Source organism: Numenius arquata, chromosome Z (genome assembly GCF_964106895.1).
Source record: "Numenius arquata chromosome Z, bNumArq3.hap1.1, whole genome shotgun sequence".
Lineage (NCBI taxonomy): Eukaryota > Metazoa > Chordata > Aves > Charadriiformes > Scolopacidae > Numenius > Numenius arquata.
In genome coordinates this window covers 80,992,778-81,018,457 of record NC_133616.1, presented here as the reverse complement: position 1 = coordinate 81,018,457, position 25,680 = coordinate 80,992,778, and the positions used below count along the sequence as shown (strand labels likewise).

The 25,680-nt window shown below is 44.4% G+C and overlaps 1 protein-coding gene across 1 annotated transcript in view; it reads left to right on the top strand.

The window, feature by feature from the left end:
- Positions 1-22,275: 22,275 nt before the first annotated feature.
- Positions 22,276-25,680, top strand: part of TMEM161B (transmembrane protein 161B) — a 39,903-nt gene continuing 36,498 nt past the window's right edge. The window contains exon 1 of the mRNA XM_074166180.1: positions 22,276-22,344. Coding sequence (XP_074022281.1) covers positions 22,342-22,344 — 3 coding nt within the window. The 5' untranslated portion in view covers positions 22,276-22,341. The remainder of the gene's footprint in view (positions 22,345-25,680) is intronic.

Here is a 25,680-nt window from a genome sequence, read left to right as displayed (position 1 = left end):
TTTGATTTCTGTTGTAAATTCAAAACCTTCGGGTGTCGGGGCGTGGGGGTGTGTGTGGAAACTACTTTGCTGGATTCTTAAGCAGTTTAACTTCGGTGAAACACCCTTTTTCCACGGGGAGGAACGATGGGTGATGTAGGTGTGGGTATGTTTTGAACAAGGGCGGGGGGAACACAACACAGCGACATTTTGTCCTGTAGGTTGGAAGCGATCGTTCAACGAAAAAGGAAAGAAGACAAATAAATGTAAAAAAAAAAAAATACCAAGCCCCTTTTATTTTATTCGTGTAAACAATGAACAAAAGAAAAAAAAAAAACAACAACAAAACAAAACAAAATCAACCAACCACCCTTTGGGTTACGGAGTACAAAACTTCTTGCCTGTTCTAAATATCAGTAGTTAGGATGCTTTGGGGGCCTTGTAGGGGGAGTAAAAAGCTCATCTTCCTCAGCCTTGCAGACTAAGCTGCACATAATGGTTATGTTTAATAAGTAAAACCGCAAGAAAACGCCAGCCTCTAAATTAACATGCATCTTTGGGTTGCTAATTGTGCTCATTGCAAATTTGGGTCATTTTGCATGAGTGACTCTAATGTGGGGCTGGGGCTGAGATTGTCGTATAGGGCAGTGGATTCCTGATTCCCTGTGCTAATCCCGAGCTGGGTGATTGTGTCAGGTGCAGCTCTGTATGCTCCAGCAGCTGGTTCATCCTCATCAATGCAAATAAGGCAACTCCTACAATCAAAGCCTCGTGAGCCTGCAGCCTGATTGCTGAGGGCGGGCTCCAGCGCTGCACCGGTTCACTTTCAAATCACACCGACTGACAAGACAACTGTAACGTCCCTCCGGTTCAAAACCAGCCTTTTGCCACACAAAACAAACCAACCGCAAAAAAAAAAAAAAAAAAAAAAAAATTAATAAATATAATAATCCAGCGACATGCATCAGTTTGGGGGTGTGCAAAATGTGGCCAGGTCTCCCGTGGTAGGTGGGTGAAATAAAATATAAACGTATACCCCCGAACTTGAATAAAAGTTGGCAGTGGCGATAATTAACATAATATTCGAATGCTTATGAGGAAGACGGGCAGCCAGTGATTATATGTAAAGCGCGGGCCGCCTTTTTTTATCAAGGACTTTTCCTCAGGACTCCTCCAAAGCGCCCATCTCCAGGGGCTGTGGTCCCCCTGCCCCGCCGTCATCCCAAAGGGCAAACGGGTTTTGGGGTGTCCCCCTCCCACTCCTTCCTCCCGGGTCTCGGGAAAACACTAAGGAGACCCCCCTGCTGAAACTTCCCCTCTGCCTGCCCCCAAACTTCGGCTGTTTTGCTGGCTGCCTTTTCCAGAAAACCTCCGAACCTCGGCAAAACGTTGCTTGAAAACGATTCAGGGCGTGAGAGAGGCTGTAAAAACCCGAAGGCCACGCCAGCGGATCCGAATCAACGTATATAATACCTGTATGCACTATATTTATTATACATACAATGATATAAATACAAAACAGGGGAAAATCAGGTTTTGCCGCAAGAGGTTACAAACCCTCACGGAGAGGGGCAGGTGGCGACCTGCAGCCCCAGCAGTAGCGACCACGGGGCTGAAAACCCGGTGCAGGCGATATTTCGTGCTGAAAAGCCACGCCAGGCAGGGGGAGCCGCGCCGCATCCCTCCCTCCTGCCCTGCGGAATGGCATCAGGCAGGGATGGGGGGATGCAGGGATGAGACAGGGCTCCGAGCCGACCCCCGGCCGGGGAACAGAGGGGGGAAACAAACGTCCCCTGCAAAGTTTGGGGAAGGAAACACCAAATTTCCCTTTCCCTCCGCGCTTTACCCCTCCTGCCGCCCTCCTTCACAGGGCTTGAGGGGCGGGGGGGGGGAAGGCTAAAAAGTGCGACGAGTAAACCCGACCCCAAAATCCCGGATTTCCACAGCGGCTGCAGCCGCCCACCCGGTCTCAGCCCACTCGCGCCTCTTCCCCTCCCTTCCCCTAATAGGATTAACAGACATCTTCCCAAAAGCAAATCAGAATTTGTCAAATCGTCTGTGACAGTCGATTTGCTCACAATATCCACTTTCTTCCGGTGCGGAGCCAGCACCGTCCGCAGACAGTTTAATCCTGTCTGACACAGGGCATCTTGCAGGCAAACGTTCGCCTTGGCAAAGCACCTGCACCCTCCCGAATCCTTCACATCTCCTTCAGGCACCCCCGAGCAGGGGGTCCCGGATCCTCGGGGACCTTGGCATCCTGACGATGCAATCCCTCCGCGGCATTATTGCCGTGACAGGAACCCTAATTTTTTTTATTTTTTTTTTTTTTTTCAAATTTAATTTTATTTTTTTTGTAATCTTTCTTTTCTGCTCTGTCCCAGGTTCAATAATCCTTTTTGGCCTCCCCCGAGCCACTCCAGCGGGGAAGGGAGCCCCCTGCCCGTCCCCTCCCCTCCCCAAGACCCTCCGACCCTTCACTGTCGCACTGGTCTTCAGACAGAGTTGCGACGTGCACAGGCTGCAAGGGAAAAGCAAGCTCTGCCCACCCAGAACAGGGATTAATCCTGCCAATTAGTACACCTGGAGTCATGCTTTCGGGTCGTGCCCCCTCAAAACGGGACGAGGCAGATGGGCTAGCGGCAGGGCTGCTCGGCTGGCCACGGGCGCTGCTGGACCCCGGCGGGCTCAGGGGAGATGCTCTGCTTCCTCCAGGTGCTGCAGCTACGCCTCCATTCTCTCGCAGGGGTCTTAAAAAGAAAAAACATGTTCCACCCTGCAATTCCCTTTACTTTAGGAGTTTCTGGTTTGTTTCTTGTTTTATTTTTCTTCTTTTTCTTCTCTCTTTTTTTTTTTTTTTTTTTTTTTCCCCTGAGCAGGAAGTTTTTCCATCTCTCTCTCTCTCTTCGTAGACAGCTGCAGTTAGGCAGCAGAGAACCTTCAAAGACTTCTCTTTTACACAGAAGCCCATACAAAGTCCCTTACTGCAGTTAACATTACAGGTAAAGCTTCTGAGTTTGATCTGAGCTCTTATTTTGCTGTAACTTGTGAGGGCAGAGTGAGCAGCCTGTGATTATTTCACTTCCAGTAACTATACATCTGTATCTCTATAGTTTTGTGTTGTTTTCTCTGTTCTTCACAGGTGAGGACATCAGATTTGAATCAAAGGTTACTTGACTTTTCAGTAACCTTCTTATAAACTAACTTGAAGCTGGTGAAAATATCAGTAAAAATGATTTTAAAAGGTAATTACTTTAAATTTTCCACCAGTCATATCCTATTCTAATGTCATTCTCCCTCCTGCTTTTAAAATAACTCCCTTTATTTGCAAACTGATGATCTTTGAAGGGGGGTGTGTGGGGGGGTACATATTACTAAAATGATATGCTAACTTGTGAAACTTAAAAAAATAGAGGGAGCCACATATCCTGAGTAATTCAGAGTAAGCTGATGGAGTGGTAGCTCCCCAGCTAGCAGTCACGAGGAACGTGGCACAAATGCTTCAGCTGTGTCCCAACAGAGGAAACAACACTGTATATGCAAATAATCTTTACAGCAAGGGAGTCCCCAACCTCATAAATCCATCTGACCAGACACTCAGGCAACTCTCCCCAACATAACCTGAGAGCCGTTTGGTTAACAGCTCTCCAGGAGTAGTCAAAAGATTGCAAATTAGATAAATTCCTCCCCTCTTAGGAAAACTAAAAGCTACCTTAAACTCATTTCTACAAGCCCCTTGGTGCGCTTGATAAGCTCGTTGCAGCCTGAGATAGGCTCCCGTCTTCTTCCTGACCAGGGCAGAAATACAGACGCTAAATTCTCCCTGCTGTTTTTTATAATATCAGCCAAGGATTTCTGGCTTGTCCCACCGTGAGGGCCATATGTTTCTTCTTCACTGCGGGAAAAAATTGTGACAGAGGTTCATGCCCATTACAAACACACAGAAATACTTCAAGAGCCTGCTCCTGATCAGTGACGGTCCTTGACAAGATTACTTAAGTATCTGCTATTAACTGACCTATTTTAATACAGCTCAGCCTTTGCTCATATTCCTTAGAGCCGCCCTGTGTAGGTGATGTTGTGGCAAACGCTCGCTACGTATTACTGTGTTCTTACACTCCATGAGTTATCACAGCCATTATGTTTTATGAGTCAGGATATCCATTCCGTACATGCTGAACAAACAAACCAGGCAGGGGAATTAAAAAAAAAAAAAAAAAAAAAAAAAGCAACGTAGCTCAAAAAAGAGCTAATAATGAATACATGAAGATGATCTAAGGGTGAAATGGCTCAGTGGTACACACTAAACACACCATTTCTGGGTAACAACAGCTTACTCCATGTTAAGAGTCACAGATTTGGTCAACGCAGGCTATTGGACTGAGAGTGCCTGGAGTTAAACATGAGTTTTAAAGCTGGTCATAAAAAATTCAGCCATGTATAAGACAAGAGGGGGAAAAAAGAGATGCCAGACCATTAGGCTACTTTAGGTACATGCCGTCATCTTCAGCATTTACAATTCCATGTTTAGTGTGGTTATCGCCCTTCGTTTGAAAGCACAGCCATGACCCTTACACATTCAGGCGCAGCAGTTCACACAACTATTCCACTGTTCCAGGATAGGTTCTCTAATATCTTAAGTTTACCCTGTTTGTACACCAAAATGCCTTAGCCAAAGTTCATATGAAAACTGGAAAATGATCATATAGGTTTTAAAATGACAGCTCTGACCATTAAGGCAATACACAAAAAAACCAGAGGAATAATTCTTGCTATGTAGGAGTACTGTGCCAAATCGGAGCTATCAAACGGATTTCATTTTCCATTATTTCCTGATTTTCTGCTGTTTGACGGCACACACAACTGGCTAGTACTTAAAGGAACATGGGAGGGTGGAGCTGGTTGTATCGTATTTACTCAAGTAAGTACTTGGGTGTAGTAATGAGTTTGTTTTAAAATATTCATATTATATAAATGTTAGTTGAAGTTGACAGTAAATATTGAACAGACATATCAAAAGGGCAGCATGTCATCTTCACTCCTCCCATGTGAAGTCTAACATTCAGGCAGCTGTTTGCTTTGTTTGTATCCCTTTTCTTACAGAAAATTAATTTTTAAAAATTGAACCAAAACGATGATTGAGTATGACAGAAGAAGAAAGAAGGAGGGAGTTTACAGATCGCGATTATGACCAAATTATGACCAAATTCCCAGGGCTACCATTTGATTTGTATCAATAATTAGTACATAGTTATTAGGTCTTTTTTTCAGGACACTAGAGTTAAAGACACATGGAAGAGTGAGGTCTATTGTAATTTTTCAGCACAAGGGAAGCCTCAGGGCAGTGCTGTTATTAAAAAAACCCTTCCATCAGTTTTTCCGAAGTGCTGCATGACAAATAAGTGTTTCATAAGCATTCACGCAGACACAGCAAAGACCAAAAACACTCCTGAGACAGGGACAGAAAGAAGAAAACAGGCCTAAAAGTGGTGTGAGAGAATGTCTCAGCTACATGTTCTCCACCGTGTCTTAAGGCAGAATGCTCTGATTCCCTCCTGTCTTCTACAATATGGTTTCTACATATGGCACTACTTACCGAGAGAGCTGATACTGTTCACACCCTTTTTAAGCTAAAAAAAAAAAGTCTCCCTTGCCTAAATGACCGTAGCGTAAATGTCTCCTTAATGTTATGGTCCTAAAGATGCTACATACAGGAGTCTGAAACGGAAGGTGGGTCAACTGGACTCGAAATACTGCATGTGTGATGGGAACAGAGATTCGAAGAGGGAAGAGAGAGTGCAATCTAATTTCCTCCTAATTTAATATCGAGAAAATTCTGCCTGCGACTTGTAGGCTACTGGGGGCGGAGTTCACATTCCGTGTGTCCTCTACAGTCCTTCTGAATTTATATGGGTAGATTGAATTAAGCGTGTGGAAATGCAAATGTATTCACGATCATGCTTGTTTACTTTCATTAATGAAACACTTTTTGTTTGTCTTTTGGGCATTTTCGCACTTGTGTATAACTGATGTTACTATTCGTAAAGCAATTCTGAACTGATATACCATTACGAATGCTGCCTTGTTCACTAGCCAGGCTGAGTTCAAACATTTCTGTAGAGAACTTAGTTTCTGTGCGTTTCTTTTCTTTTCTTTTCTTTTTTTTTTTCCTCCATAGACAAGCAAACCAAAATGCTTTGAAATATTTATAAAGCACTCGTAAAGGGGGAAAAAGCCTCAGATGGTTGCAGTGAACAGAGGTGCATTTTGAGAGCCAAGGGGCTGCTTAAGCATTGCCTTAGCTCTTCTTTTTACCCTCATAGTCAGTGAAGTCTTTCTGCAGAAAAGTCCTATCAGAATCCTTTACTGCTAAGCTGCCATGAGCAGTTTTGGTAAGAAAGTTGCGATTAACATATTGTTTTCCAACAGTCTTACACCAACAGAGGATGTAGATGCATGCAAGTGCCAGGAAATCAAGACACATCAAGCAAAAATTGTTTTTCTTGGGAGGCTTTGGCCATCGGTAGGTGCACGACTTTCTAGTCTCAGATTTAGCTTATTTCTCATTTGACATAGACGGTCACAGTCTTTGGGCTGGAATTGAGAAAACACGCTTTCTTTTGCAGGTGCTTTCACAGAATCACATGGGATTGGAAGGGACGTCTGGAGATCTAGTCCAACCCCCCTGCCAAAGCAGGTCCACCCAGAGCAGGTTGCAAAGGAACATGTCCAGGTGGGGTTTGAATATCTCCAGAGAAGGAGACTCCACCACCCCCCTAGGCAGCCTCTTCCAGGGCTCTGCCACCCTCAAAGTAAAGAAGTTCCTCTTCATGTTCGTTTCCTCCTCACACCACAGGCCTGATGGACTCATCTCTCCCAACCTACGGGAAGGTCCACTCCTCTGCTTACCTGGAACAGAGGAGGTGGAAGGAAAGGGGGGTGAAGGGAAGCACTTGCCCAATGCGGTCCCTGCGCCTGAAGGACAAACATTTGCACAAGAGGTACATGAACTCATTTTGATCAATCCATTTTTTGGTGGCCTAAGTGGCTCCCTTTTCAAAGATTCAACTCAGCAGTATTCACTGGAGTCGAAGTGCAAAATCCTAAATTGAGACGTCTATTCCCAAAATTTTAATTAAGAAGGTGGCGACAGCATTTTGCCTAGTTTTCTGTTACTATAAACATATATAGTGTATAGACAGACATATATGTGTATATATGTAAACACACATGTATATACGTATCAGAAATTTTCATACACACACACAAAAATATAGTACTTCTGTATCTCTCTCTATATATGTACTGCTGAGTATCCACAAGGCAGGCCTGCCTTAAAGACTTGTGAAGAACTCTTGACAGTTTATTGCATAAAAGTGCATAAATTCTAAAAAAGACTTAAAAACAGGCTAATTTCTTTTCCGGGGTGCATCTAAATGATGGACTCAAATTTGCCAGAGTACAAACATCACATTAGCAGTGGAACTAACGAAGCCTGCTCCCCTTTGTATTTGCTTGGGTTTGCTAACGTCTGAATAAGACATGAGGGCCAGCTGATGCTTTTGCCTGCATTTAGTGTGGTCTTCCATGTAGATTTTAATAAGGGGTGAGTTCACGTTGGAGTGCTACCCTTGCTGGTAGAAATAATGAGGGTCCCCTCTCAACACCGGCTTCGTGTTTTCATTGGACTTGTAAGAACTCGATATCTTTCAGGCGGGTTCGGTAGGAATTGGCCAACAAGCTCTAAAGTATCCAGGTGAAATGATGATGAGACTACCATCTATTCACTCGCACACAAACACAGAGATTACGAACAGTTTGATTCCTTATGAAAACAGGCTGAAATGTTTGAGAATGAAAAAATGTGCTTACTTCCAGCATGTTTGAGTTTTCCTGTGCCCCATTGTACTGCAGGCTGCCAGAGAATCATCTCAGAGGAGGTACTCAGAGAGTTTTCCAGCAGAACTACTTTTATTTGTTTTGTAAATCTTTTTCAATTTTTGTTTTATTATTCCCTTTTAACCTCACGGAATTAAAAGGGCATGATTGAAAACATTCAGCTTTTACAAACATGTCCCAAAACTCGAGGGTCCTGGCATTCAGAACACCGACTGTTCCAGCATCATTTACCCGGAGCCAGTTTATAAAACTCATTGATCTCTCCTCTGCATACCAGAGAATAAACGCTAACTCATGACACCTCATGTTACAGGATGGCAGAACTCTTCACATTTTTACCTCAGGGGTACGTTGGAATCACAACAAGGCACAAGAGGGCACAGCTGAAAGTGCTCAACAGATGTGTTGTTCTGTTCCACTTTTTGAGCCGTACATCTCAACTACATTTATTTTAGACATTTTTGGCCCAGATTCATCCTTAGTGTAGCTGTGCTGAAATAAATGGATTTACTGAAATAAATCCCTGATCTAATTGGGGATTAGTTTGGCCTGTTATGCTAACATCCCTATTTCTTCATAATCAGCCTGTATCGAGACATTTCAAGGTTTCCTTTATTTTAAACTGAGTGAAGAATTGCTCCTATAAATAACACTCTGGTAGGAAGAGAGAGAGGAGAGAAAAAAATACAGAGATAAATAAGTAGAAGCAACAAAACTCCTCGATATCTTTTATTCTGTGATCACAGAGCATCGTTTTCAGCTAATGCTGGTGAAGCAACGCAAGACTTTACTATCGGGTATAAATAACACATAATGAGCATCTGTGGGACACTGAGTAACTCCCATTACTGAGGGAAGACCTTCATAACTCACACGTTGGTTTACCACTTCACTTTATTAACTCTCACTCATTAGACAGCGGCAGTGCTCTCAGCTACGACGACAGCTAACTTCTTCAGGGTCTGCTGCCAGCCTTTTGGGGATTTTTCTGTAAGAGAGGATCGCACACGTGATTTGCTCGAGTGTTGTTGGAAAGGTAGCCAGAGCTGGCAAACAGAAACACGGGGCTGCTTGGTTTTCCGTGCATGCAGCCCTCTGCATGCAGCTGACCGAGCCAGACCTGTCTCCTTCCCAGACAGCATGGGGAAGCACAAAATTCACTGCTGACCTCTTCTCTTCTAGCAGAGGGACCGGGACGGGGAAAAACTTGTCTCTTGACCCTCACCTCCCCTCTGACAGCATGGGACTAGAACAAGAAAAAGTCACTGCCTGATCCCCACCCACCCATGGTCATTCATCCTGGGGCCCCTTTCATGGTTTAGATCTCTACAAATCATCATTCTTGTGAGGAATCCAGAGGCATGGGCTCCGAGCACCAACAGGGGGTGGGGGACTCCTAGTCCCCAGCCTTACAAACACTGCTTATTTAATCTGATTAATGGAAGTAAAGGAGATGAATATTCTTGGAGGGTCAAGTTTTTGTTTCCTTTTTCATTTTGTTTTACAAACAGAATCAGCTGAATGTTCATAATAACACTTGTAAGTGCTTGGAATACATTTCTGGATGCCCAAGAAACTGAGTAGAGGCTATGGCACCTTCGCCGAGCATTTAAAGAATGCTCCTGTCAGGTTGCTAATTTGCTCCCAAGCCTCCTAACATACCGGAGTTACTTTGTTCATTACACCATTCTGCTTCCGCATGAAGCAGAGGATTGATTTTAAAATTCTCTTTCTGACCTGCAAGACCTTCAGTGGTCCAGCTCCTGCAAACTGGCACAAGCCCTTTTCCCCACTTGCACTGCAGATGTGATCACCCTGTTCATCATCTGCTGCTAGCTCTGATACCAAAAAACCAAAAAAACCTCACCATTTTTGCATTACACATCTGGAACACTTCGCCAATTTGTAGTCCGCTCCCTCATGTTAAGATTATTTATGCACAAATGCTGCTCTGGGAAACTGTCACATGTACTGGCCCATAGCTGACATAATTACATTCTGATTGCTGCTGTTAACGACTTCATTTTTTCACTTTAGCGCAGGTTGAAACAATGCAGGTTGTGGGGGACTGCGGCGGGTCCGTGGAACCCTTGATTGTGGGAATGGAGTCAGGAGTTGACCTTGCAGAGATTAAAGTATATCCTTGAGAAAGAAGGGAGTAGAAAACATCCTGAGAAGTAAAACGACTTTTAGGTACCAGCTGGGGACTGACAAGATAAGGAGTAGTTTTGATGTTTTGCAAGAGACAACCAATGATATATTGTTATAACAATATGTAACCAATAGTAAAAGAACACATGTGTTAAGAAAGAATATATAAGAATATACATGTGCTAATAAAGGTGAACTGTTACTGCTTGAACTTCTGAAGATTGCTGTCCGTGTCGTTTGTCCGTCTCAACAACAACGACATCTGGTGACCCCGACGTGATTCTGCATAGGAAAAAAGACGGCTGGAGATAGCTGTGGAGACGGAGCCCAGTATAGCTGAGAGCGGCGGGGAGAGCTGCTGATTGATCCGGATCGTGAATAAGACACCTGGAGAGGTGAGCTACTGGGAACATGGGAGGGAACTTGTCCAAAGAAGAGGGTATCATACTCTCTGTGTGGCAGTTGCTTTTGAAACGGCGAGGCGTGGACCTCCCCGAGTTGACTTTACGGAAAATGTTGCTCTGGGGCAAAAGACAAGGCATTGAAGTTACCACTGTCCCAGCGTTTAGTGTATCACAATGGAAAGACTTGGGTGATAAATTGTTTGATGGTGCTACGAGAGGCTCCAAAGAAGCCACCGAACTACTAACAACGTGGCGTTTGCTACTAGAGACTTTGAAAGGGTTTAAAGAGCAGAGGGAGCAGGCGGAGACGGCGGGAAAAAATGAGTCGCCTGATCCTTTCGGGCCGGACTTAAACGGAGGGACGGAGCCATCTGCGGTCCCAAAACCCCCAGTCCTAAAACCCCCTGTTACCAAGAAAGAAGACGAGGGGGGGTGCTGATAGGGGGGGGGGGGCTGCGGCTTTCCGAAGGAAAAAAGTATAAGTATGTGCTGCCCCGAGAACAGATAGAAGCGGCAAGAGACTCGCATAAACAAGCGGCAGATTGGGGATATGTGTGGCCGCAGGAGGGACTCCCTGTATCTAAGTCAGGAGAGTGTGTGCAGCCCTCTGCTCCATCAGTGCCGATTGCGGAAGAGCAAAAGGCACGGCCGTCGCTTAACCCCTTTTTGTATCCACCTCTGCCAGAGGATTCGGACGTTAATGTTGATCAGGATGATCCTATGACAGGGCAAAATGAGCTTGAGGAGGTAGTTCCTGAGAATCCGGGTCCCCCTTTGCACACCCCTGCGCCAGTAAAACGTTCTGAGCAAGGGGGGGCAGAGTGTAGACCAAAATACCCTCGTACTTGGGATTTACCTCCAGCCTCGATTACGGTTAGACCATGAAATCCTGTGCGATTCTGGAAAAAGGTCAAAGCTAAAGCTATGGAGTTGGGCGACTGGGATTTATCAGAGAATATATCCGTTCCCCTCACCACTGATGAACCTTCGAATGTTGAGGCTGCTGGGCGTGCAGCATTTCCCGTGGTGTATCATGACCCAGCTGCAGGGGAGCCTCATGAGCATGCTACTTATTCCTGGAAGGTGATTCAGGATTTACAAAAGGCCACCGCCCAGTATGGCCCCAACTCCCCTGCAGTAATGCAACTGATACGATTATTGTCAATGGAAGCTATGACCCCTTATGATATTACTCGTATTGCTCAGATCATTTTTCAACCTGTGCAGCTTGCAGTGTTTCGAAATATTTGGCAGCAAAGGGCTGAGGCGCAGGCAGTAGCGAATCTGCAGTTTCCACAGGGTGATCCTCGCTATGGCAATGGTGCTGATGTTTTAATGGGTGCTGGGCAATTCAATAACCCACAGCATCAAGCGCAGTGGCCCCCCTTGGTGCTTGAACAAGTGAAAAATATAGGCATCGAGGCAACAATTCGCACTGCAAAATTGGCAGAACCAAAACAAAAATATACCACCATTAAACAAGGCACTCGAGAACCATTTCTCTCCTTTGTTGAAAAGTTACAAGCTGCTGTTGAACGTCAAGTGTTTGATGCGCGCCTCCGTGAAATGTTAGTGAAACAATTGGCTCGCGACAATGCTAATGTGGACTGTCAAAAAATAATTGAGGCATTACCAGGAGACCCAACCTTAGAGGCAATGATTACTTGTGCCAAGGTTGGATCTGTGGAGCATAAAATGACTGCACTCGCTGCCGCAATGGCAGCCATGCGAGCACAGGGCCAAAAATGCTATGGCTGTGGTCAAACAGGTCATGTAAAAGCTGAATGCCCCAAGAAAAAAACGGGAGGAACTGGCTCGGGAAAAGTCAATACGGCGGGGGACACAGCAGAAATGAATTGCTATAGGTGTGGAAGGGTTGGACATGTTGCTAAGCAATGTCACTCTAAATATCACCTTAATGGTCAACCATTACAACCGGGAAATGGCAAGAAGAGCGCGAAGGGGCGCGTGCAGACACAAATGCCCCGTATGCAAATGCCCTACAATCCTGGCAACCCATTTCTAGGGTCAGTGCAGACGCAACCCTCTGTGACAAGCTATCAGGGAAAACCAGTGGATCAGCCGGGATGGATGTATCCACCGCCCACACAGTGACTATAACGACTCAAGGGGTGCACAAAGTGCCCTTAGATGCCTGGGGACCAATTGGTAGGGGACTGAGTGCTTTACTAATAGGAAGATCAAGTACCACCCTACAAGGACTCATGGTGCATGTGGGAGTTATTGACGCCGATTTTACAGGACAAATTTGTGCTATGGTATCAACAGCAACCCCACCGGTAACAATAGAAAAAGGAACACGCTTAGCTCAACTGGTGCCATTTATGAGTTGTGTCCCCAGGACTGAACAGGCTGTTCGCAGTGACGGCGGATTTGGATCAAGAGGAAAACCACTTGTTTTCTGGACTCAGACAGTGTCGGAGAAAGGGCCGCAAATGATCTGTACACTCATGATGAACAGCGTTACCCCCGATCAGGTGAAACTGACTGGGTTACTCGATACAGGGGCGGATGTGACTATCATCTCACTGCGCGAATGGCCGAATACTTGGCCTTTGGCCTCAAACACCTTGGGGGTGGCAGGACTTGGAGGAGTTGCAAATAGCTTAATATCAGCCAAACCGATTACGATTGTTAATTCTGAAGGTCAAAGGGCTACGGTGAGACCTTATGTGACCTCGGCCCCATTAAATTTGTGGGGAAGGGATTGTTTAGGACAATGGGGAGTACGGATAACAACGGATTTTCAGTAGGGGTCACTGTATTGCAGGGCATTTCTCGACCCACTCTGGCATTAAGATGGTTAACTGAAAGACCGGTGTGGGTCGATCAGTGGCCCCTCAGTCAAGAAAAACTCACTGCCCTGCAGTCTCTTGTAGCAGAACAACTAGCTGCAGGACACATAGAGGTCTCACACAGCCCTTGGAATACCCCTGTGTTTGTTATAAAGAAAAAATCTGGAAAATGGAGATTGTTACATGATCTGAGGAAGATTAATGAGGTTATAGCAACCATGGGAGCTTTACAACCTGGATTACCCTCTCCCACCATGATTCCGATGCAATGGGAAATTGTTGTAATGGACTTGAAAGATTGCTTCTTTACGATTCCTTTAGCAGATCAAGATATGGAGAAATTTGCCTTTACTGTACCATCCGTAAACAATATGGAACCTGCAAAAAGATATCATTGGAAGGTGTTACCGCAAGGTATGAAAAACTCACCCACAATTTGCCAGTGGTTCGTGGCAAAGGCATTGAGTCCAGTACGTGCTTTGTTCCCATCAGGTTATTGCTATCATTATATGGATGACATTCTGTTAGCTGCAGCAACTCCACAGGAGTTAATTGAGATGGAGAACAAAACACGGGAATCTCTGTGCCAATATGGACTAATTGTTGCGCCTGAAAAGGTGCAACGGCAGCAACCATGGCTCTATTTAGGTATGAAAGTCTTAACTCAAATGGTGATGCCACAACCCATACAATTGCAAGTGGAAGCGAAAACATTAAATGACGTGCAAAAATTAGCAGGGATGATTAATTGGATTCGACCCTACGTGGGGATTCCTTCTTCTAAATTGCAACCGTTATTTGAACTACTGCAAGGAGACACAGATATTTCTGCCCCACGCACCTTGACGGTTGGTGCACAAAAAGCAATTGCAGACATTGAGCGAGCAATTAGTAGGAAACATGTATGGAGAATTGAACTGACAGTGCCTGTCCAGGCAATCATTTTGATTGATCAGTTGGTAGCCTTTGCCATGATTGCACAATGGCATGAGAAGTGGGATGATTCTCTACATGTTTTGGAATGGGTTTTCTTGCCAAATAAAACAAAAAAGACAGCTCCTGACCTTTTTGAGCTGGTGGCTCAAGTAATTATAAAAATCAGGACACGCTGTATGGAATTAATGGCGAGAGACCTGGAAAAAATTGTACTCCCAGTGCAGAGTGATTATTTTGAATGGTGCATGGCCAACAGTTCTGCCTTACAAGCAGCCATGATGAACTATACAGGGCAAATAAGTTATCATTTGCCCTCACATCCATTGATCAAACTAGGAGGTCAGGTGAGATTTGGTCAGAAACAATTGAGTCAATTGGATCCAGTAGAGGGACCCACGGTGTTTACGGATGGATCAGGGAAAACCGGAAAAGCGGCCATCGTTTGGAAAGACGGACCACAATGGCAGCATAAAATCGAACATGAAGAAGGCTCACCACAAGTGGTTGAACTTAGGGCGATGGCCATGGTGTTTCAAAACTTCCCTGGCCCAGTAAACATCATAACAGATTCTGCTTATGTGGCTGGACTGGTACAACGATTGGATAAAGCTGTGTTAGGGCATGTGTCTAATGAAACGCTGTTTGGGGTTCTGAAGCTATTATGGTTAGAAATTCAGAAACGTCACTATGAATATTATGGCATGCATATTAAAAGTCACACTACGTTACCGGGTTTTATAGTGGAAGGAAATGCAAAAGCAGATGCTTTGGTGTCCGCAGTGGCATTAGGACCTGTTCCCGATATTAAACAGCAGGCAATAGCTTCACATCGCTTTTACCATCAGGGCTATCGGGCTCTGAAATGCCAATTTCATATTTCCAATTCTGAGGCGCGTGCCATTGTTGCTGCATGCCCTGATTGTCAGGGCCATCATGTCCCTATTTACTATGGCACCAACCCTCGTGGCCTCCGTGCCTTGCAGATCTGGCAGACCGATGTTACGCACGTACCCGAATTTGGGCGTTTGAAATACGTGCATGTCTCTATAGATACTTTTTCATCAGCTCTTGTTGCCACTGCTCATACTGGGGAATCTGCACGTGATGTCATCCGCCATTGGCAACGTGCATTTTCCATTTTAGGTGTTCCCCAACAAGTTAAGACAGACAATGGCCCGGCTTACGTGTCTCAGAAAGTCGCATTATTTTTGCAGCTTTGGGGGATATCCCATGTTACTGGAATTCCCCATTCTCCCACAGGACAAAGCATTGTAGAACGAGCCCACGGTACACTCAAGCGCTTCCTCCAAAAACAAAAAGGGGGAATGCTGGGTGAACCACCTGATGCACAATTGGCTAAAGCTACGTATGTTTTAAATTTTTTACAGGTTTCTGATGATTCTCTGACCCCAACACCGCCCATCCTTCGCCATTTCAGTTCCCTGGTAACTCAGGAGGGGGTGGGTCCAGGGGCAAAGGTGTTAGTGCGGGATCTACATACGGGTCAATGGATGGGTCCGTATGATCTATTAACCTGGGGAAGAGGTTATGCTTGTGTTTCCACAGATCACGGGCTGCAATGGATGCCTGCATGGAATGTGAAGCCTGTGTTATCTTCCTCATGATGTGTGCCGTAGCCAACGCATTTTGGATGCCAACGCAGACAAGGACCAACGTATGGATCACTCTAGCCAACATGACTGGCCAAGATTCCATATGTCTGGCCACTGCATCACCAGAAAATCCATTTACTACGTGCCTCGTTGGTGTTCCAGTGGACAAGTGGCCGGTACCACATGAAGCACAGGCAACGTTTCAGAATGAGTCGTTGGTTAATACATGGGATGCATGGGTGCCTTATTTGCCTAAAGTGCCTTTGGAACCTCAAGAGCTCAAACTTTTGGGATCTATAAAAATGGACTATTGTCTGTATTTCAATTATACAGGAAAGAATCAATCCCTGGCATGGGTGGTAAATTCAAGTATGACAATTTACAGAAATTCAAGTGTATGGTGTAACTTTATCTCTCCAAATATTTCTCGATCCTCAAATGTCCCTTTGGCTCTACCCCCAGGGATATTCCTGATAAGTGGAGATCGAGCCTGGGGAGCCATACCTTCTCACATAAAAGGAGGACCATGCAGTTTGGGATGCTTAACATTGTTAACTCCTAATATGTCCATGATTTACCAACATCGCTATTATAAAAAAGCTAAGAGGAGCCTTCATGCTTACAATGAAGACTGTGATGACCAAGTCACTTTTTGGAATAAGGGTGAAATATGGGCAGCCTCCATGTTTGTACCAGGAGCAGCTGCTGCCAAAGCGTTAAGTACCTTGAATAAGTTAGGATGCTGGCTAGCAAAGCAAACAAATGCAACCTCTGCAGCATTAAGCAACTTACTATTAGATGTAGACTCAGTTAGGCATGCTACGTTACAAAATAGAGCGGCGATAGATTTTTTGTTATTAGCTCAAGGACATGGATGTGAGGATATTGATGGAATGTGTTGCATGAACTTGTCAGATCACTCTGAATCAATTCATAAAAGCATACAGTTGTTAAAGGAAGGAGTACAAAAGCTGCAAGTTGACAATGGATGGGATTGGTTGAACAGATTGTTTAGTGGATGGGGACTGTCGGGATGGTTGTTGTCAGTAGTAAGAACGGGATTAGTTATTTTACTGATTGTTGTAGTTGTGCTACTAATGTTGCCATGTGTCATCTCCTTGCTGCAAAGGGCCCTGCAGCGGACGATGAGGGCGATATTTTTGGCACAAATACAAAAAGGGGGAATTGTGGGGGACTGCGGCGGGTCCGTGGAACCCTTGATTGTGGGAATGGAGTCAGGAGTTGACCTTGCAGAGATTAAAGTATATCCTTGAGAAAGAAGGGAGTAGAGAACATCCTGAGAAGTAAAACGACTTTTAGGTACCAGCTGGGGACTGACAAGATAAGGAGTAGTTTTGATGTTTTGCAAGAGACAACCAATGATATATTGTTATAACAATATGTAACCAATAGTAAAAGAACACATGTGTTAAGAAAGAATATATAAGAATATACGTGTGCTAATAAAGGTGAACTGTTACTGCTTGAACTTCTGAAGATTGCTGTCCATGTCGTTTGTCCGTCTCAACAACAACGGCAGGTGAAACCTTACGGTACAGTACAAAGAAGAAAACATCAAAAACCCCCCAGTGCTTTTGAAAAGGAAATACTACTGTCAGAGAGAGTGGTTAAGTGAAGTGACAACACACCACAGGCCTTTCTAGCTCTACTGCACTGCTCAGCAAGGCGGCAGTCGCTGCTCAGTAACTTTGCAGGAAATCAGTAATTTTGTAGGAAAAAAAGGAAACCCGTGCTCACTACCAGAAAGTACATTTCAAGTTAGCTTAATTGAAGAGAACAGTAACCACTTCAGAAGCGATCCACAGTAGATAAAATGAGGAGAACCTTCTTTGCAGCAGCCAATCTGAAGCCTATAGTTTGTCTGTTGTCTGTTGTGTTCCCGTTTGGAAGAGCACACATTTCAGATAATACAAGTTTTGTGTACATATAAATATATATATATGTGTGTGTGTGAATGTGTGAGTGCGTGGCATAGCCCTGGGAACCAATATATAAAAAGATGCAGTTTCATACATAGTTAAAATTATTTCCTCATAATTTTGAGATATGATTGAGGCTGGGGGTGGGGATTAGTATCTCAAAAACTCAGGCCAGACCAAGATCCTGTGAGGTGACTTACTACACACGCAGCCACACAAAAATGACACCACTGCCTTTGTACTCATAACTTTCTGTCTTACAGCATGGTAAAAGAGGTGAAATGAACACACTTGGTAGCACAAATGCAAGTGTTTTCTCTGCCACCTGATTTCCTATGAAAATGAGGCATATACAGTCCTGCCGTGTGACTGTATGTGAAACATATACGAATAAGGTGAACCTGTAGGCTGGTAAGTGATTTTTCATTCAGTTTGGAACCCACTGGACTGTATCAAACGCCTTTGTAAAGTAACATTCTCAATTACAATTACACTGCCTGTGTGTAGGCCAGAGACATCATAAATGCCCCAAACAGGCACACTCTTAAAACAGAAACTTGCATTTCTAATCTGTCAATCATGAGATAGAAATCCACAAGAAACCAAGCTTCATTAGCCCCACTATTCACAGAACAAGTTTAAATAAGCTGAGCAGCCATCCACCTAGGTCAAGAGAACCACCAGTTAAACCCCCTCCCATTTTGTATGCTAAATGCCTATGTTTTTATTTTAAAATGCTGAGAAATATTTTTATTTTACTCAGAAGATACAGAATTATTCATCTAAGTGGAAACTCTCCAGTCTAACATGTTGTCTTTCAAAAAAGAAACTAATGAGCCCTCTCTGGAGCAGATTTTGATGGTTTTGCCACCATTCTTCTTCAATATACTCTCATGTGTCGAATTAAGTTTTGAGTCTCTTAATAGTCTTCACCTTACAAAAATTGAAAGAAACCCTCAAAATGGAAAGTTCATAATAAATAGAACACATTGCAATGACGTGTTCTCATTGTTTCCTTAAAAAATAAACTTCATACTGACATAGGATTGCAATTTTTCTCATATTTACAGAGATCTATTCACCTATAGAGAAACCCAGTGATTTTAGGTGAGCCCAGGCTTTATCTCAGGTTCCTGTTCACAAAATAATAGTAACATACCTTGCCCGGTGGGTAAACTCTAACACCAAACACACGTTTTGTGTTTTGGCTTATGTTGTACAACTCAAATCCCAGCATATGGTAGGAAGTGGGGCTCTTATTTTTTCTGGTATATTTTCCTGTAACTTGCTCTAAAATATTGTTAAGTAAACTGCATTCTGGTGTTGTTTTTTTTTTTTTTTTTGTTAGGTGCCTTGGCCTTTGTTGATCTAAGCTTACATTCTGCTTACTGATCTGTCATCTAGGGACTGTAGATATAAAATAAAATTTCTTTTTAAATTTTATTTAAGCAGCTTGGTCACCTTGCTTTAACATTACATTGCAGACTTCTTGTGTTTGTAAGCATTTCTACTCCTCTCCTCCCAGGCTCATTTTCCAGAGAAAGATTTCTTGGTGTGTGCGAAGCTGTGAGATAAAATGTATCTTCAAAAACATTTATAACATTTTATCGCTTTCAAATGATGAGGATCAGAGGGAAGTCACCAAAAGCCCTCAACTCCTGACAGCAAAGTGCTGTCCCACAGATAACCATGAGATGAGATCTCCTTAGCTCTTGACTTGAAGAAAGGGAATCTCCTCGATTGAACCTTTCCTCCTCTCCATTTCCTTGAGACTCTGCCTTTGTCTGGAGCAAGACTGCTGCTGTGTCACAGTGTGCTAAGTCACTTCATAACGCAGTTGTGGCAGGAACAGTTGTACCACAACCCTGTTAAGCTCCCCCTAAGACCCAACGATGTAAAGCTCTGCTGGATATAAAAGGTACAACTCATTAACTGTTGCATCATGAGGAGCTTCGAAGGCCGAGGACCCCATTTAGATATTTTCTCGCTAAATCTGATTAAGACCATGATGTCTCCCTCACTCTCTTTGCTGGAAGTCATTACTTGTGTGGCCACGGCAGCAGAATGAGAGCCATGGCACAGCATCACTATGGTCACATGCACTTAAACCGCTGATGAAACAGCTCATCTCAAATCACAGCAGTGGAAATGCTCTTCGTAGAGAAGGTGGGAACAGTGATCAGCTCCAATACCGAGCTCAAGGAAGAAGCCTGTAGAGACCACAATGAAATCGTTCTCAGAGCTTGTCAGCATTGTGAGTCCTGCTCCTTCCCACACGCAGAAAATTCTTCTGAACCCCTAATGATGTGATGCCAGCAAACATTTGGCAAAATTGGCATGCTTATGTCTGCTTCAAGTAGAGTTTGTCATGCTAGTTGCCATATAACATGTCGCATGTTAAGCAAAAAATTTATTTTTTTCCCGCAGAGGTTGAACAATACTCAGTGTGGGAGAGGAAATGGTAACCTGGAGGAAAAGAGAGTTTAGCAATGTGGAATAAAGAAAACGGAGATGCCAAGACCACATTTGACAGTCTAGAAATGGCTGTTTCCCAAAGGATGAGGCATCTATGTTCTGCTTAACCCAGCCTTGTATCCAGGCAGCACGGGCAGCAAGGACGTCTTAAAATTCCCCCCCTGTGCGAGAAGAGAGGCTCTAGGGCAGCACCAGCGCAGGTGAGATGGTGTTTGTACCGGTGCCACTTAATCATCCATGGCACAATCTTCTTCAGCTTGTTTGCTGCAAAGGTCCTGCTCAGCCCATATAAATCCTTTTGGAAAAAAATGCATTTTTGCACCGTAATTACAACAACTTTGGCCTTGTTTTTTTGTGTGAATATTGATCGCTTTTGTTGAACACCCTTTAAGCAACACTAGAATTAAAATACTAGGGCTCTCAACCCACACTTGTTAGAGTCCAAGCCAACCAATACATAATTCCTATTTCAGTTAATCAAACAGCTTGGCTTGTTGATAAATTTCAATGCTTTATTTTTCATAAAATGCCTCCCAATTCTTATCAGCGATGAAATCTCATGCTAAAGAGATCCACAGGCAAGTTATTAATTTTCTTTGAAAGACACACAATTTTGAGACTTTTGCATTCAGAAGTGTTAAATGTGTCTCACATCAGTTGCTCTCCAAATGCATCTGATCTTATTATTCCTACAGTAACAAGAATGCTTTTCAGTTGTCGCTTTACTTAAAAAAATTAAGAACTTACTAATCTTCTTCAGTATTCTCTGTGTGCCAGGAACACAATTAATGGTATACATGGACTGCTTTCATAATTTATTGTTTTCTTAAACCAACAGTGCTCTTCTCTACCCTGCTATATTTGCCACAAATTAGCGTTAATAAATTGGGAGGCCTCAGACTTGTCGACTAAAACGAAATGGTTTGAACAAGTCAAAACTGTTTTGTCTTTGTCCCCGGTACTATAATCTCTCATATCCGACAGGATTTCCTTCCAGGTCTGTTTGCTCTATTGTTTTATTGTTGTGATGTTGAGTGGGTTTTGTTGGGTTTTTCTTTTAGCTGCCACCTATTTCAAAGGAACAATTAAAAATATCAGATTGTCACAGCTGGTAAGTCTCCATGACAGTTGTTAAGGCGTTACTAAATTATCTTTTCCTCAGTATTTGTGTGTGGAGATTTAGACTCGCTGCGGATCCTACCCTTGGGATTTGCTGAAAGGCAGGGAAAGTTTGTCAAAACACCAAGGGATGTGGACAAATATTTTCTGTAAAAATACTACTTATCCCTTCAAGCAGAATGGTGGCACTTCAGTTCCCAGTTCACGCATGAGGGTACGTTCAAAGCAGCAGGATTTACAGGAAAGCCGTTTTGTTATTTCAGTGAGGGCTACCACAATTTGCCGCTGCTCTTTTGGGGCTGGCTGTGAAGGCAACCCCCTTTTATGACGGGAACTATGCGGCAAACGCACCAGAGGTGACAGGGCGACACCGTTTTGCCTCGGGAGAGCGGCGGGAAGGCAGACACAAGCCACACTTCCCTCAGGCCAACCGGCTCCCGCCTCGACGCCACACCGGAGAGCCCGGCAGGCGACAGCCAGCCACACTCTCCTCAGGGGTTGTCGGAATGCCTCGCTAGGGCCTCGTATTCCCCTCAGGGATCGCCGGTAACCGCCGCCATTACGGGGGATGGGAGAGAGAGACCCCAGAGACCGTGTGCCGCCCCAACAGCACTTCCGGCTTCATCCTCCTCTTCTGCGCATGCGCTTCGCCCGCCCTGCGCCGGCTGCCCGCGCAGCGCCTGACAGAGACGGCGGAAAGAAACCGGCAAGCCGTTTTCCCCGGTGGGCAGCTCCCCCTCGCCTCCACCCTATCCTTCCGGTAGGCGCGGGGGAAGCGAGCGGCGAGGCGCGATCTGAGCACGCTGCCAGCCCGTCCGCGCAGGCACTTGATTAGGCAGCTCAAAGATGAGGGTCCTCGGGCTGACGGGAAGAGGAGGAGGGGTCCTGGCGTGACCTCCGTGCGCCGGGCGGGAGCCGGCGGGAGCGGCGGCGGCGGCGGATTTATGTGCTGGGAGCGGGGCCGGGCCGGGCGGCTGGAGGGGCGGCGGGGGGGGCCGGCTGGAGCACCATGGTGAGCGGGGCAGCGCCGGGGGGGGGGACACGGGGAGGGTACGTAGGAATGGGTTTGTGGTGAGGCCGCTCCTCCTGAGCCTGAGGGCGGGGGCGCCGGTGTCCCGGGGTGAGGCCCTGCCGTCCCCGGCCTGCCTTGTCGGCAGGAACAGGTTCGGGGACGGCTGGGACGGTGGACGGGGGATTTTCCCTTGATTCTGTTGATCTCCCTTATTAGTTACTCATTAGGAAAGCGCTGTGCCTTTTACTTCCTCATAGCACCTTTATACCGGCACGTTTTTACTTCCCAGTGGTTATTTCCCCATTTGCTGCTTTTCCACTGAGAAGTGAAGTGAGCCGTAATGCTTCCCTGTCTGTACCAGGTTTAAGATGTGTTTTTGTAAGTATATACAGTTGCCTGCTCACATCCCCTGTAAGCTGATCATTTATTTAGCTGTAATCTGGAATGTATCTAAGAAGCCTTTGCCAAGCGCTTTGGTTTTCATTGCTGCTAGTTTGTTTTCAGCACTGTGGGTGACATTGCAGCTTGTAGTATATACAGGTATGTTTGGTTTATGAAAAATCCTGCCTCAGATTACTTTCCTTGACGCTGGATTCCTTTTAGCACAGATACAACTTAATGCACTTGGCACAATGCACAGTAAATGAGCTTCTCATAATAAATAGGACAGTAACAGAAGAGCAAAATTTGACTGGTGTAATTGCTGCTAACAATATAAGTGTGTTGGATATATGCAGCTTAAATAGTGGAGCTTGAGTGTTTCATGAATGGACCTCCTTTGCTATAAAGATATGCTGAATTTTGTATTTAGGTCATTGTAACTATTAAAAACACCTGAGTTGATTTGGTTCTGCTTTTAAAATACTTATTTTACAGGAACATCGTAGGGATATATGAGTGCAGGTATAAAACTATATTTTGTATGTCTCATTAATACATATATTTGTCTTCCATATGGAAATAAATGTCAATATGGCATTTTAACTGTGGCAACATAGTGTTCAGATGATGGAAGCCTTGTTTAGGAAACACACTTTGGAGTTATACATTAAGTAAAAGAAGACTTTTAACTTTTCTATTCCTGAAATATTTAGTCATCTGATTCTAGTAAGGTATTTTTTAATTACATATGTTTTGAATTCTGAAAGGAACTGTGTAGGTATTTTTCTCATTCTGTCTTTTCCTCCGTTCTTTTTTTCTTTTCTTTAGAGGTTAGACTGTTTAATCAAGAGGTCTTGAGAGACTTCTGTCATTTGCAGGAGCGCATGGGTGCTGTCTTCTAGCTCTGTATTTGGAGCTACTTTTGAAGAGTTGCAAGCAAATAAAGCTTTTCCTCTCAGTGTAGGTCCTTATTTAAATAAACTGAGTGATTCCTTCTGTTCCCTGGTGGGGGTTGAAAAATCAGGTCCAATTTCCTTTGCTAGCTGCTGGCAGTGCAGACAAATAATCTTTGTGCATGATTCCATGACGTAAGCAAAGTGAAAAGACGATAGTCCACTTTGGAAGCCGTATTCTCCAGTTCCAAAGCAACAGGAGAATGAAATGTTCATCAGTTTCTTTTGCATCAAGAGGCTTATAAATCAAGTCACCAAAACAATTTACTGGCAGCACTCTGCCAAGCTGGGGCTGCCAGGACTCGTCTGTGTAGTTGCAATGCCAGTTATGCTCACAACTTTAAACTCTGCACAAGTATCCTAATACTGTGTAAGGCCATGGTGTTTTAGGCTGTTCAGCAGAGGCATTAAAGACTTCTCAGTTTTTATACTTGCAAGGATTCCTGTGATGGCAAAGCCTGCCATTTAAAAAGCAAACGTTCTGGAAAGCGAGAGCTTCCGCAGTTCTTTGTTGGGTTAATTGGGGAAGTATGGGTAAACTAGCTCGCTAAAATATATGAGTAGTGATAACAGAATATACCATGTTTTTTCCTTTGCAGTAGATCAGTTCTCAGAACTAGTTTTACTTGTAGTTTAATATTACATTGGATATGTGTTACTGTTCTGCACAACAGACATTCTGTATTGGCTTCTTCAGTAACAATGATAATTCTGCGATTTTTATAATGCCCTTGTTCCAGTCATAAGACATACAGCAATAACTTGATTTCCCCAATGATCACTAGTTCTGTGATCTTGGTGCTTGGAGATCCTCAGTGGAAGAAGAAGCAAGACTGTCAGGTAGAATGCTGTTGGCTGCCTGAAATGTAGTTTTGGTTTTAAACAAAACACCTTGTTTCAAGGGCAGTCATGCTGCTGCTGTCTACTTCCATCTAGCAGTTCGTGGCTCTCCTTTGAATATGTGGAAAGTCACTGGAACAGTGTGGTGAGTAGGACTAAGGAAGTGATTGTCCCCCTGTACTCGCCACTGGTGAGGCCCCACCTTCGGTATGGTGTCCAGTTTGGAGGCCCTCACTACAAGACATTGAGGTGCTGGAGCGGGTCCAGAGAAGGGCAATGGAGCTGATGAGGAGTCTGGAGAACAAGTCTTATGAGGAGAGGCTGAGGGAGCTGGGGTTGTTCAGCCTGGAGAAAAGGAGGCTGAGGGGAGACCTTCTCACTCTCTACAACTCCCTGAAAGGAGGATGTAGAGAGGCAGGGGTCAGTCTCTTCTCCCAAGTCACAGGCGATAGAACAACAGAACATGGCCTCAAGCTGCATCAGGGGAGGTTCAGATTGGATATTAGGAAAGATTTTTACACTGAAAGGGTTATTAAGCATTGGAATGGGCTGCCCAGGGAAGTGCTGGAGTCACCATCTCTGGTGGTATTTAAAAGATGGGCAGATGTGGTGCTGAGGGACATGGGTTAGTGGTGGTTTTGTCACTGTTAGGTTGATGGTTGGACTAGATGATCTTAAAGGTCCCTTCCAACAGAGGCAATTCTGTAATTCTATGAAGTGACCTTTGGGTGGGAAAGACCCGTGACGGTGAGCAGTTTGGTGGTAGGTCCCAAATTTGTATGTTCTTCATGCCACGTTATGCATCTGTTTTTCATCCCTGCTGTGTTGCAAACAGTGGTAAGTGTAGGACAATACTAATTCAGGGAAAACTTGGCCATGAAGAAAGAAAATAAAAATAAATCTGATTCTTGAAGAGCTTTTTTGGCATAGATTTCTTTCTCAAAATTAGCTTTATGAATGTCTGATTTTTTACAGATTGATGACTCTACAAGATACCATTCTGACTATAAGTATTTTGTGAAAGTAGTCTTTTTCACAGAAAGCGTTCATTTTAAAGACTTGGCACAGTGAGCTCACTTTTCTTTGATCATGCCATATAATGGTTTCCACTACTTAGCAAACAATTCTGAATTGCATTTATGTTTCAGGAGAGCACTGTCTT